Source organism: Fonsecaea nubica (assembly GCF_001646965.1).
Source record: "Fonsecaea nubica strain CBS 269.64 chromosome Unknown Scaff97, whole genome shotgun sequence".
Taxonomy (NCBI): Eukaryota; Fungi; Ascomycota; class Eurotiomycetes; order Chaetothyriales; family Herpotrichiellaceae; genus Fonsecaea; species Fonsecaea nubica.
In genome coordinates, this window is record NW_019173770.1 from 19,180 (window position 1) to 32,898 (window position 13,719).

The 13,719-nt window shown below is 51.1% G+C and overlaps 4 protein-coding genes across 4 annotated transcripts; 2 read left to right on the forward strand and 2 right to left on the reverse strand.

Annotated features, from left to right (window-relative positions):
* Positions 1–401: 401 nt before the first annotated feature.
* Positions 402–5,088, forward strand: AYO20_09858 (hypothetical protein; the record flags this gene model as incomplete). The annotated part of the gene is made up of 13 exons (XM_022648126.1): positions 402–616; positions 684–924; positions 982–1,025; positions 1,118–1,253; positions 1,311–1,334; positions 1,391–1,794; positions 1,850–1,927; positions 1,979–2,217; positions 2,325–2,442; positions 3,321–3,493; positions 3,557–3,890; positions 3,961–4,487; positions 4,547–5,088. 13 exons carry the CDS (start codon positions 402–404, stop codon positions 5,086–5,088), a joined length of 3,075 nt encoding a protein of 1,024 aa, XP_022495875.1.
* Positions 5,089–6,138: 1,050 nt separating this feature from the next.
* AYO20_09859 (hypothetical protein) lies at positions 6,139–8,647 on the forward strand (the record flags this gene model as incomplete). The annotated part of the gene is made up of 2 exons (XM_022648127.1): positions 6,139–6,512; positions 6,586–8,647. The coding sequence occupies 2 exons, from the start codon at positions 6,139–6,141 to the stop codon at positions 8,645–8,647; spliced, it is 2,436 nt and encodes an 811-aa protein (XP_022495876.1).
* A 1,160-nt stretch (positions 8,648–9,807) lies between these two features.
* Positions 9,808–10,901, reverse strand: AYO20_09860 (hypothetical protein; the record flags this gene model as incomplete). Its single annotated transcript, XM_022648128.1, has 4 exons — positions 9,808–9,948; positions 10,007–10,278; positions 10,377–10,545; positions 10,602–10,901. 4 exons carry the CDS (start codon positions 10,899–10,901, stop codon positions 9,808–9,810), a joined length of 882 nt encoding a protein of 293 aa, XP_022495877.1.
* Positions 10,902–11,045: 144 nt separating this feature from the next.
* Positions 11,046–11,729, reverse strand: AYO20_09861 (hypothetical protein; the record flags this gene model as incomplete). Its single annotated transcript, XM_022648129.1, has 3 exons — positions 11,046–11,451; positions 11,531–11,584; positions 11,641–11,729. 3 exons carry the CDS (start codon positions 11,727–11,729, stop codon positions 11,046–11,048), a joined length of 549 nt encoding a protein of 182 aa, XP_022495878.1.
* Positions 11,730–13,719: the final 1,990 nt, after the last annotated feature.

A 13,719-nucleotide genomic window follows, 5' to 3' on the forward strand; every position in this document is an offset into this window, starting at 1 on the left:
AAAGTACTGATATGTCAACTTGGCCAAAAGTCTGGAGGAGTATGAAATTGTGCCGCCAGCCTTGAGGATGCGATCTCCGGGCCGAGTATCTGGATTTGTGGGTTAGAGACACTGGGGCAAACATCATGGGGGAATCGACGAATTCGGGCCGTTTACGGGAGGAAGACAATCGCGCAGCTCCCGAGCAAGTCGACCCATGAGTTACGTAGGAAAGGATCAATATCTAAATATACCGCCGCAGCCAACGTAGTTTCCCCAGACAGACCTGTAAGCTAGAAAAAGGCCCAGAGATATATTCCCGTTTTCGATTCAGCCTTTGCATATAGTCTGTTCACGACGGTACAAGCTTGCCGACATCACCGCTACGCTACACCTTTGACCACGGGAATTCAGACTCGACAATGGCGGTAGAGGCCGGCAGAGTGGACTGGCGCTCGATGCCTAAGAGCTTCCAAGGGACGACCGCTTGGTACATATGCGTCGTCGCGATTGTTGCCTATGGAATTTACCGCATCCTTCAAATCGGGCGAAGAGACAAACGCATGCCTCCAGGGCCTCCTACACTACCCTTGTTGGGAAACCTTCACCAGATACCCATCACTGGGATGTACAAAAGGTAAGTCAATCGAAGTGAAATGCACGAGATTCGTGTATAACCTTCCAAACTAACGGGTTTCTTTCAGATTCAAGGAATGGGGCGAGGAGTTCGGCGGAATCTATTCCCTCAAGTTCGCTTCCTCCAATGTCATCGTCCTCTATGACCGCAAGGCAGTTCATGATCTGGTAGACAAAAAGGGGTTGCTCTACGCAGAGAGACCTCACAGCTTCGTGAATGATCTGGTTACCCACGGAGACAGCCTTGTGTTCCAAGACCACCATGAAAGACAGAAAGCCAAACGCAAGATTGCCACCCACAATTTCTCTGTAAGGCTCCCTCCCATTCAAACCGTACTTGGAAAGACAACTAACGTGCCGTGTTAGCCAAAAGTACTGGACGAGAGAGTTGCCCCTGTCCAAGATGCCGAGTGAGTCCTGGTTTCTGATACCTGACGGCGGGTGTCTCAAAGCCTTTCGTTCCTTGTTAGCTTCAAGTCTACGGCAGCTAACCCCTCGACAGGGTGACAGTCTTGTTGAATGATCTCATCCAGAAGCCCGAGGACTTCTATAACCACATGAAACGCCTGACCTCGTCCATCGCTTGCATTCTGGTATTCGGTCACCGAGCCCTGTCGTATGAGGACTTCTGGGGTCATGTAAGACAAGTGCTCGCTCGATATGGTTTTGCGAAAAGTACTGACCGACATATTTAGTGTGTTTACGATGCATTGGACAAGGTATTGTTGACCAGCAGCACCACTGCACGGTATCCATGTTTTGACAATGTGTCTAGTTCGGAGAAGCCCTGGAGCCTGGAGCAAATCCGCCAGTGGACGAGTTCCCCGTGCTCAAGTATCTGCCCGAGTTCCTGTGTCCCTGGAAAACCCGAGCCAAATACGCCGGGACTGTGATGCACAATATCTGGAGCGAGGCGCGTAGAAGAGTCGACGAACGAAGGAAACGGGGAGACATTCGGACCTCTCTTGGTTCCCTCGCCGACAAGCTCTTGGATGAGTACACAGAAAAGGGCTCCCCCTTGAGCAAGCAAGAGCTTGACCACTTTTTCGGCTTGCTTGTCGAGGGTGGCGCTGAAACGACTTCTTCCACGATGCTGACTCTTGTTCTCTGCCTCGCTATGAACCCTCACGTCCAGGCTAAAGCTCAGAGGGAGCTGGACGCCGTGTGTGGTACAGAACGGTAGACTTCGCTCTCTCTTCCCTCAAGATTTACTGTGCTAACCACACCGCCACAGGATGCCCCAGTGGTCAGATTTCAATCGTCTTCCCTACATAAACTGCATCATCAAGGAAGGCATGAGATGGCGTCCTGCGTATGTCGCCACTCACAGTATTTCGAGCATATTGTTAATGTTTTCTTCTAGGGCGCCTGTCGGCATCCCCCACCGCGTGGCCGAAGATGACTACTACGAAGGAATGTTGATTCCCAAAGACTCGACTATATTCATTCCTACATGGGCTCTGCACCATGCGGAGCGGTTTGGCTATGACGACCCTTATAGCTTCAAGCCTGAGAGATACATCAACCATCCGAAGCTCGCCAACGACTATGCCGGTGGTGCCGACTACGATAACCGAGATAAGCATTCCCTCTTCATCCTAAGTAGATGGCTACAAGCTAACTCATCGTACATCATTATGGCTACGGCAGTGGACGTCGTATGTGCCCCGGTATCCATTTGGCAGAGCGTACGCAATGGAGAATCGCAGCAAAACTGCTCTGGGCTTTTGATATCCTTCCCGGTTTAGACCCGGCCACGGGGAAACCGGTCAAGTTGGACCCCGACAACTATATTGAAGGTCTACTGCATGGTCCAGCTCCGTTCAAGTGTGTATTTAAACCAAGAAGTCAAGCACACATTGACGTTATCACCCGGGAGCTCGCCAGCGCTAGGAAATTCCTTGCTCCATATGAGTGAGGCGGCCAGTAGTATCATTCAAGGCATGCATCTTAGATATCGCAATTTTACCCATAGTGCCCCTGTCAGGGCTTCAATACAAGCTTATCAGATTATCTTTTGTTGCTGTGTTGCTTCGGGAGTAACAAACTACGACGGAGTAATTTTACGAAGTTTTGTTCATCGTCTTTTTGGAAGTTTTCTCTTGGCTGTGCCCAATCTATTTCGCTCGTCGAGGGTGGTGACAGGAGAGACGAGAACCCTCAGACGACTCTTCTTCCTCTCTTAGCATGACCAGCAAGAACTCCTCCACTGGCGTAATGTTGCGATGTTGTCATCGGGCCAAAACGGGACTCTAGCGCGCTTCGATAACGGAGGAATTCTGAGCGTTTTTGGTGCTTGTGAACGAAGACTAGCCCGGTGTCGCTATCCCGATTCTCTCGGTGTTCAATCACGCAATCCGCCATTAGGCGGAGTGGTTCCAAATGTTTGGCGGCTCCCCCACGGGGTATTTCGGTTGGTGTAGAGAATGATAGGTCCAAGCATCTCGGCATCGACACTGCCGATCTTGCACTAATTGATCGCTCCAGCATCACCCCGTAACTCAGCTTGGAGCCCACAGGCTCCAAGTCAGGCCGTAGAGCATTTTCACACCCCCTGGAAATTGCACCGCAGGCTGAAAAGAGACGAAGAAACAAGATGGGTTTAGTGATGGTGGCTAGAGCCAGCCATGATACAAATAGAACTATCATGAGACCCCCAACGAACCATACCTCCAAAAACATAACTTTGAACGAAAAAAAAACAGCGACAAGAGAGACATCTCGGTATCTCTCGGTCTCACCATGGTCAAACTAACACTCTTCAATAAGCTCATCGTGGCCTTTGTTGCCCTGGGCTCTTATACCTATGGGTTTTGTTACGCCATCTTCGCTACTTCCATTGGGGTGCCCGGCTTCTACTTGTACTTTGACCTTGAACGTGAGTTTTTCTTGCTGTCTACAGAGCTAAACAGCGACACGCTTACTGACAAACGCCCAACAGCCACGAGCTCGTACACGGCCAGCATCATAGGAGCCGTCAGCTCCCTATTTGCCGCAGGTGCCGCCTTTGGCGCCATTTTCCAAGGATGGCTCGCCGACTGGGTTGGACGGAAAAACAGCCTGATTGTCTCCGCCATCAGCTCCCTGATCGGTTCAGCATTGGTCGCCGGCAGTGTGAATGTTCCCATGTTGGTGACATGTCGTTTCCTACAAGGTTTCGGACTGGGGATGTTGCTCGCGCTGGTTCCCTTGTACATCTCGGAAGTGGCTCCGCCACATCGTCGAGGAGCTCTCACGGCCTTCACAGCAGGGGGGTTCGCTGGTGGTTATTTCACGTAAGCTTCAAAGTCGCCTAATTCCTTTTGCTCGGTGTGCGCTTCTTTGATCCTGACACATGTCTTCCAGGTCTGCGTGGATCGGTTATGCGTGTTACTTTGCAAAGTCCCTGACAGTGCAATGGAGACTTCCCCTTGCGCTGTGCTGTGTCTCGCCACTCTTCATGCTTGCAGGCGTCTGGTGGCTTCCAGAGTCACCCCGGTATCTGAGCTTGAAAAGTCGCACAGACGAGGCATGGGACGTGATTCGAAGGATCCATCACGATCCAACCGATCCCGGCGACACAGCTGCGCGCGCCGAATACATCCAGATTACGAGACAGGTCGAGTTCGACAAGCACACCAAGGCGGGATATTTGGACATGTTTCGACACCCGTCCTGGCGAAAGCGAGCCGTCTTGACAATCTTCCTTATATTCGCCATGCAGTCGGCCGGTATTCTCGGCATCACCAACTACGTGGTTCTCATTTGCCAAAGCTTGGACCTGTCAGGCTCTATGCCCCTGCTCATGTATGCTGTCTACATTGTGGTTGCGGCATCGGCAAATTGGGCAAATAGTCTTGCAGTCGACAGGATGGGTCGGCGAAAAATGTTTTGTAAGTCGACGTGTTTCCTCTTGCGATGGGAGTTCTAGGAGCTGACTTCGGGGCTGCAGTGATCGGGATCCCTACGACTGGAGCTTGTCTTTTGGCAGAGGCTCTGCTGCAAAGGCAGTACGTCGGGACACAGGACAAGCCGGGGCTCAGTGCCGCATTGTTCTTCATCTTCCTCTTCGGGGTATGCTACGGATTCTTCTTGGATCCAACACAGTTTGTGTGGTGCGCCGAGATCTATCCCACGACTCTCAGAGCCAAGGGGCTGGGACTCACCTTCTTCACCTACTTTATCGGCGCCATCACCTACACCACTCCGGCGGCGACGGCCTTTAAGAACATCGGATGGAAATACTACTTGGTCTGGGTGGCTTGCGACGTCGTGTCTGTGGTGATTGTCTACTTCTACATCCCCGAGACCACCGGCCTCTCCCTGGAAGAGGTTGGAGCGATCTTCGGAGATACCGTCATTGTCCACCTGACCAAAGACGGCCATGGGCTGATGGAGGCAGACCAAATGGACAAGGCACCGGCTGAAGAGGTCGAAGATCTGAAAGGCAAAGTCGACATGGAGAGCATTAGCGTGCAGAAAGTAGGCGGCTAGGGCGGAAAGAGAGAGAGAGAGATTGAGACACACCCGATTGGGTGGGCACAAGGTTGATGTTGAGTTTGGATTGTGGGCTCCTCGAATTTGTCCATACTTCAAAGTGTCAAGTGTAAAGTAATCCGTGCCTCGAGAGTGAATCTTGGGAGGACTCGGATGGGTCCTGAGGTCGAGGCCAACATTGGCGAGATGGAGTAGAAGATGTGGAGGACGCGGAGGCGATGCCAGACATAGCTAGGTACCTAGGTAGTCAGATCGCTGGCACAGATTGTGCTTATCGAAGTTACTCCGTTATTAATCCGCAATACTTTGTGCGTGGAGTACGGGAACTACGGGGTAACCTGAGTGAATCCGACTTGCCTATTCGGGTAAAGATCGTTATCTTTGCCTCCCCAAACTTTTGCGCGGGGCCCCACAGGGCGACTTTTTGCGACCAGCTGGTCGGGAACGGCAAGTCGAGGGGACCGAATCAGCTCAAAATCTCCATTTTTTCCACCCTCTAAGCAGATTCTCAATCTTCCTTTTGGTGGTCCTCACTCTTGAACATGGTACAGTAGATGAGCCACGACAACAATACGATGCCATTGACCATGCCTGATGTTTCTTGCGAACCCTGCCGACGGTACGTAGCGTGCGGTCGCCTTCATCTTGTTGTTTTTTCCCCCTTGGATGAAAACTGAACTATGTCCTTGCTAACGACTTGGTGGTAGACGCAAAGCCAAATGGTGAGCGAAGCTGTGACTGATAGAAGAGAGAGCGCTCTCGTGGCAGCGCGCTGACTTATCACAGCGATCGTAAAATACCATCGTGCAGCCTCTGTCTGAAAAGCTCTCAGACCTGCACCTATCCGCTGGAGAGACTACGTCCTGGGCCGAAGAAGGGTACTATTAAAATTCTTCCATTTTTTGTATGTTTTGTTGCGACACACTGCTGATCAGAGTATCCTATCAATTATTTTCTTTTTCAGGCTCGACCCAGAAGAAACCACGACTTTCCAAGAAGAAACGATTTCGGAGCGAGGAATGCAAGCAGCAGACAAGCCATCATGAAATGGCCGCCACCGAATGGCACAGTGTGTCGATGGCCAACGAAGACGAAACCTCGACATCTGGGAGAAGTCACCCAGCGAGCCTATTCACGCCTACCCAGACATTTGTGCCACCCCTTCAGATGCCCTCGCCCGGGACGACAATCACGACAACCGCCGTCAACCGACGAGATCTGTCAACCCACTGTCCTGACGTGCCTAATATGGTTCCCCAAATAGGCTCTTCTGGTTTCGTTGACCCTCCAGCGAAATGGGGCCAGGCGCCTAATGAGGTGCCATTCGGCGAGTCCTTGATAAATTGCTCCATGGACGAGTCCGATGCTATATCGCAGACGTCTCACGCGTTGAACATCTCTCCCGCTGTCCTTGGAAGATTGTGAGTAAACCAGAGTGCTCGTCGCGAATGCTATGTTCCCGCGCGCACGGGCTGACATGCTCTCTCTTAAAAGGATCGATGCCTACTTCTCCAACATGACCGCCTTTTCATTATTCCATAGGCCGACCTTTACGCAGAAGCTGAGGTCGATGGGGCCATCGCTCTACTTACATGCGCTTCTGGCGTCCATGTGCTCGTTCTCTGCTCGCTTCCTCAACGAAGCCTCAGACCACATGCCGGGTAACCCTTTCGATGAGATGCCCAGCGAGATTCCTTGCGCCGACCACTTTCATCAAGTGGCCCTGCGTTTCGAAGAAGAATCATTGACACAGTGTTCAGACAACACTCCCCCACTAGAATTCTTGCAAGCTATTATATTGACGACTTTCTTCCAATTGACCAAGGGAGTGCATGGCCGCGCTTGGAGGTGGCTTGGGACTTGTATCCGTGTGGCGCACGAGTTGGATCTGCACAGACTCGATGCAGATAAGCAGCACGACCATGTCCCTTCGACGGCCGACGATATCCTCGCCTGGAGCGAAGAAGAGGAGCGCAGACGCTGCTGGTGGGCCGTGTGGGAGATGGACACTTTCGCAAGCACGGTCAGGGGCGTCCCAACGGGCCTGAACTGGTCGCAGAGCAAAGTGTTTTTGCCAGTTGAAGATCGACTGTGGTTCCAGCAGAAATTTCATGCCAGCTGTTTCTTAGCGGCCAAGCCCGCAGACCGATGGAAACTTCTCCAACGGAGCGGCAACGAAAGCCCCGTAGCTTGGAATCTAGTTGTGATTTCGCTCACTCGAGATGCACAGACGACGTCGTATCTGGGAAGGGCGCTGGGGACGACGACATATTGTGAGCCTGAGCAGCAGCAGCCTCGGCCCGCTCCAACCCAAGGACAGGACAGCAAGAGGACACACAATAACACGGTGGAAGACCAGCTCTCCATAATCTCACATGCGCTCCAGTGTACTCTCCTGGCTCTTCCGGACGCTTTGCAATACCACGGCGAGCCGCTCGCCTTTACGTCTGTCGAACCAAATCAGTTGCCCGTCAGCAGCATGCTGCACCAGGCCAAATACAGCATATACGTCCTGACAGAGCTGACGAGGTTCATGATCGCGCACTATTACACATTCTGCACGGGCATCGTCAAGCCTCATCTCTCATCAAGACGGGGCTCGGACAGGGACATCTCCGAGGCGAACCGCCATCCCGGCACGCTGCTGATGTGCGTGACGCAAAAGCCCAACGCGAACGGGCTCCAGCAATACGTCGAAGCTTCCGACCGAATCGTCCTCCTGCTCAACCGGTGCAGCAGCACACACGTCCGCTACGTGAACCCTTTCTTGGCTACCTCCATCTGGCTCGCCGCGACGGTGCAGCTTCTCAACAAGAAATTCGGGCCCTCGGGCGGCAACCGCGAGCTCGCCGAGGCCAGGTACAACGTCCTGCGCCTGACGTACAAGCAATTCATCAAGTTCTGGGGCTCGCCGATCGGGCTGTTGCAGACGCTGGATTCTTTGGAGGATCGTTTCGACCACCTTCTTCGATCGGGGGAAGGGGGAGGTGGTGGTGGTGGTGGTGGTGGGCATTCCGATGCCGCCAAATCTGCCCAGCGACCACTGCCTTTCAGCCAAAGTGCCCAAGGTCTCGACCAAGTCCGCAGCAGGCGGTCGGATACGACGACGACGGTGAGCCTTTCAGGGTCACAGTCCCGGCCTTCGAATTCATACACCAGCGCCCTCACGGAGCCGAATCTGACGGGCTCTGGCGTGAACCCGACCATGATGGGTTCTTCCTCAGTCCACTCTTCCCGGGTGGTAGACGAACCGTATCAAGATGACATGGACAACTTTGCCTCCTCTGTCACAGGAGCAGGACTCCAACCACAGCAACAACAGCCGATCCAGCCCCACGGCGCCGAGAGCGCGGTGAAAGAAGGCGTCGGCGGTGGACGGATGGATGATTCGAGTGCTGTTGATTTTGGTCCAATGACCTCGACCGGTCATGATCCGACCCTGGACGACGGTATGAGGCTCCCGATGAATTTCGACTACGACTGTGACAACGAACTCAGTCTGTATCTCAACAATCTGTTATCAGGGTCTTATAGTGGGAGCCTGGGACCGTTGTAAAAAAAAAAAAAACTTTAATGTCAGAAAGTATTTAGAAGAGGGACTTTTTTTTCTCCCGAAAACCCTCTCTCCAAAGACTTGTTCAATATGTCGGCGAAGAGCGACAGCTTTCTGCATCACGTCTTGACGCGTCGCTTGTTTGATCTGGTAGTGGACCACCACTTGTGACAAGGCGGGTCTTTGAATTTGCATCAGATGTCTATATCCTTCGAGGCTCCATAGCGTATGTATCGGGCTCCCCGTCGACATCTTGGCCCCCAGTAGTATGATGGAGCCGTACCTTGCAAAGCCGTTTTTCAAGCCGCGCTTTCCACTCTGTTCCAGCGCGGCGGCCCCATACCAGAATATTCAACGGCGGCTCCTGACCTCTCCAGTTGACCTAAGCGCCATTCTGAGCTGTGGGTGTGCGGTCCTGAGTAGCTTGAGCGTAGCCAAAAGTCCGTGAGGGCTACCACAATTTGTCCCTTGAGTTCCCAGTTTGTATTGTTTCGCGTAAAGAGAGTGGTGGCGGAGTGTGCTAGTCACATGACCAACGTAACGCTACCTTCCCTATTGGGGTGGTCTGCCAACCTTCTACAGCACCAAGCGCAGCTCTCTCTTCTCTCTCTTCTTTGTTAGCCAGAGATAGCCCAGGAGTCTGATTGCGATGCTGAGCCATTCCCTAACAATATTTTGGAGAAACATACCCTACCCTATCAGTAATGCCATAAACGATTCACGGTAAATTGTTTAAAGCGTCTAATTAGGGAGCGGACTGGGGACCTACCTCAAACGTAGATCGTTTAATACTCCTACCGATCTCGCCGGGTAACTACTTGAGAGCTCGCTAGGCTTAGTGACACGAGGCGGTTACCGCCACCAGTGCGAGGGTTCATGCCGTTCTTCTGAAAGCCGTGGTGTCACTCAACCTGGGAAGGGAAACCCGCAAGAACGAAATCTAGCAACTAGAAGACAAGTTTGCCCCCGATCAAGGGGAAACGGAATTGTATATAATGAGACTAAGAAATCAAGAGATCAAGACAAACACGACATGAAAGCGCGTATGATATGATTGACCTTTTGTTATTGATTGATTTCAACCGCAGCAACGATTGAAGACAACTATCTCTTTCTCGCCCAGAGAGAAGCCGGAGGTTGGTCTAGATGGTGTCGCGCATTCATCAGGCTGACGCCCCGGACTTTATGATTTCAGTTGTTTGGATGACTTGTTTTTCCGCTGCTTCGTGGCTAATGCTGGAAAGCTGCACCTGGACCTTCTCCCCAAAGACCGAATTGACCTCTTCTAATGTCAGGCCTTTGGTCTATTGAATCGTCAGTCATGCCGTTCAACAAAATTCACAAGGGGAAGAAGGCACTTACCTCAGGAAAGTAAAAGAAGACGATGGGGAAGAAGACGAGGTTACATCCGATGAAAACGAAATTAAACTTCCAGCTGATTGCTTCCAAGGCTATTGGCGCAGTCTGAGTGAATACAATGGTGATCGCGTTGGAGCTGAAGAGTCCCATGGCAAATCCGGTCGCCCTATTCTTGGTGGCTAAGACTTCTGCGGCATATGCATAAGGTGTTCCGGAGATAGACCCAAAGAAGAAGATAAAGATCATGACCATTGCCACCCCTCCCTTACCATAGCCTGTGGAAGATTAGCAATGTCGAGCATCAAACGACAGAGTGAGAAGGTACCCGAACGACCAGTGGATTCATATTTGGCAGAACAGGCTGCAAATATACTGAGACATATTGACAGGACAATGAAGCTGCCCAGAAAGAGTCTTCTTCGACCAACTCGATCGACCAAGAACAAGCCCAGAAGACAGCCTACGGTCAAGATGATTTGGAAAACACCGGCCATCAGCAACGTTTGACCAACGGAAAAGCCCAACTTTGAGTAAAGCACTGACTGGAGGGAAAATCAGGATCATGTACGTAACCTTGTTAATAATCGGTCGAGCTTACCTGATATACTTGGATAGTCTGCGCGCCGTTTGTTTGCAGGCAGGTGAGTGCCGCGATCGCGACCAAAGTTCGCTTTAATTCTTTCTTGTTGGTGAGTATATGGACCCAAGAGCTTGTGGCTTTCTCTCTGGCCTCTTCAGCCAGCTGCGCGGATATTTGCAGATACTCCTTTTCCCAGAAGAGCGGGTCTTCGTGGTCATCGTGTAATCTTTTCAGAACCGCCTGGGCTTCTGCATGACGGTCTCGTGAGATGACTTGATTTGTGGGTAACAATGCTCTGGTCAGCTTCGATAACCTCATTTTTGTTGCTCGACAATATGCAAGCTACAAACACAAGGACACACATACGCCATCGGGGGGAGAAAGGAATGAAAAAGCATCCTATGATGAGAGCTATGGCCGGAAGCATCTGAAGAGCTATAGGGAATCGCCTATGCCTCACTATTAGTGAACCATGTTGCCAACGAGGAAGTCTGGGGATCGTGATCCATACCAAGAGAAGGTGGCATTGGATGAGAAGTGACATGCGTATCCGACCCACGACGCCAGGGCTCCGGCTGCGGAAAGGACGAGAAGCTGGAACGCGACCATGGCACCTCGTTCCTTGGGCGGTGCAATTTCAGACTGGTACACGTTGACAGTGGTCAACATGATGCCAGATGACGCTCCTGCGATAACCCGGCCGACAAAGAAGACGGCAATGTCTTGAGCGGCGGTCTGCATGATGGCGCCGACGAGACCTATCACGCCGCCAACCTGTATGGATCTTTTCCTACCTAGCCTCTGGGCGATCATGGTGATGAGGACCAGGCCAAGAACGACTCCGCCAAAGTAACTCGATCCGATCGCCCTGATGATGAGTCGAGACAAAGTCAGCCCAAGCAGCAGAAGAGATGGGAGGAGAGGACAAGCTTAGTGGAACGACATACCCCATTACTGTCGCATTGGGCTTGAAGTAATCTATGAAGCCGGTCTGAGCAAATCTGAAGATCTAGTAAGCTCTTGATCGACATCTTGGGAGGCTTGGTCTAAGATTTACGTCGAAGCGATGATGGCTGCATCATAGCCGTAGAGCATGCTACCGGATCCAGCCACCATGGCACAGCCCCAGTTGTATAGACGACCCATCCTTGTGTCAAATCCGTTGGGAATGGAAATGATCAACGATGCAGACAGAAACGAGGCTTGATTGTTGTTGTTTTGTTTTTCAGACGATCGACAATTGGAGAAGAAGACGAAGAAGAAGGAAAGCCGCGACATGAACATGGATTTGTCTGAAAAAAGAAAAGAAAGAAAAAAAGAAGAAAAATTGATATTCAGATCCTCCGGAAAAGGATAGCAAAAATGCGATTGTGTATAGGAAGGTTCTAGCGGGCTAATCTCAACAGATACCGGACGAATTGACATGCCTCACTGAAGTCAGTCCGTTAACTCCTCAGTGTTTATTATAAGTAACTCGGTCACCTGGGTAGGTAATAATATCAAAGAATAGAATGTACGCGAATTTGAAAGAATACGTTGTCATCTAGACAGATAATGGGAAAATAAAAATGGGCAAATCCATTTTGTGATATGTAAAGGTACTTATGTCGAGCTGGTATAGTTTTCTTGATCCATTCTATATGCATGAGGGATGTATGGCCTTCGTTTCGTCGATCTATCCACCACCACGTTATTCCCTGAAATATCTTTGCTCCCAACTGCCCAAATTATTACGTGAAAGACAAGTTCTCTGTCAAACATTCGAACATCACAGCCGCCCAAAGAAAATTCCGCCCATGTTCTCCGAGGAGGGAGGTGAGGGGCTTTACATCATGCAAAAAAGACTGGGGATAGACAGACATCAACTGTTCAACTGTTCTGCACCAGGCGCAGGTGCCAATTGGGGATGGGCGAGAGGAAGAAGTTGGAGAATGAAGAGATAAATCGCGGTTGATGATGAACCAAGTAAATCGTGTGGTCAAGGTTGGGTGGGGTGTAATGTACGCTCGAGATAATAGTCGCTGGAGTACTCGGTACATAGCCTTGTTTCTATGTTTAAAGGAATGAATCATCTTGGATTGACTGGGACGTATGTTGAGCGTGGATAACGGTACGACCTTGGGAGGGTCATCACCATTGAGTATTTGCCTCTCAAGCTGGAGCTATACAATCAGGACCTTCTCTTCTAGGTACTTGCTTCTACATCTCCATATCCATGTTAATGTTATACCTCGTTTTCGAGAGTCTGCCACCGAGGGAAAAAAAGATCCTCCGTCCATTTGCGGACAAACTTGGTCCCCTGCAGAGATTGGATCCACTTCGCTATAGAACCTCGGCACGTGCCCCGGCTACCAGCCACCCACAGCCAGATTCATGCAGACTTACCGTGTACTTGACCAGGATGGGAGGGCAGCAAAACCATTCAATTCAATTCAAATAGTGTTCCACTTCAAAGCCGAGTTTATAATACTCTTGTCACCGACGACCATGATGCTCAAGTATGGAATTGTGGATAAAGTCTCCTAGGATTCGGTTGTGACAACGGAGTCTGTCGATCGGGGTTGTACTGTATCTTGCTGCAATATGCGGTGCTTTAGGCAGGTCTAGAAACAAGTACCGAGTACCAGCCAGATGGTCTTCACCGTTGAATATATTGACTGGTTTGAACCGGGTTGGGGGCCACAATTGTAACGAGTAACCTGCGCACCATCTGGAAGCCAGAAAGCCTTGTGACTGGCTAGCTCTTTGGCTTGAACTATTAGAAGACAGCAAAGCCTGGGGTTAAGGGGTCGAACTGAGAGCCCGGGGGGAGCACAAACAAGATAGCCATTCACCTTGTTAGCGAGCTGACAGCAAAGCAAGCCTGAAGACAGGCGTATTGCGGCTCTGCGCAAGGCCGACAAGAGCATGTGCACCTCGTAGTATTATGTTACGCGCCGCTCTGAACTCGTAAAGGTCCCATGCATGAATGCGCCGTAAATATAATGCAGGGCTCGCAATGCCTAGATCGGCTCTCTTGTTGGGCAAGCTTGCATCTGGAGTTGGATAGGCTATCCAATGCCTGTCGCTCTAGACCGTCTTCGGAAAGAAGCGCAGGCGGTAGGTGTCTTTTGGAGATACTAGCAACAGTTGACCA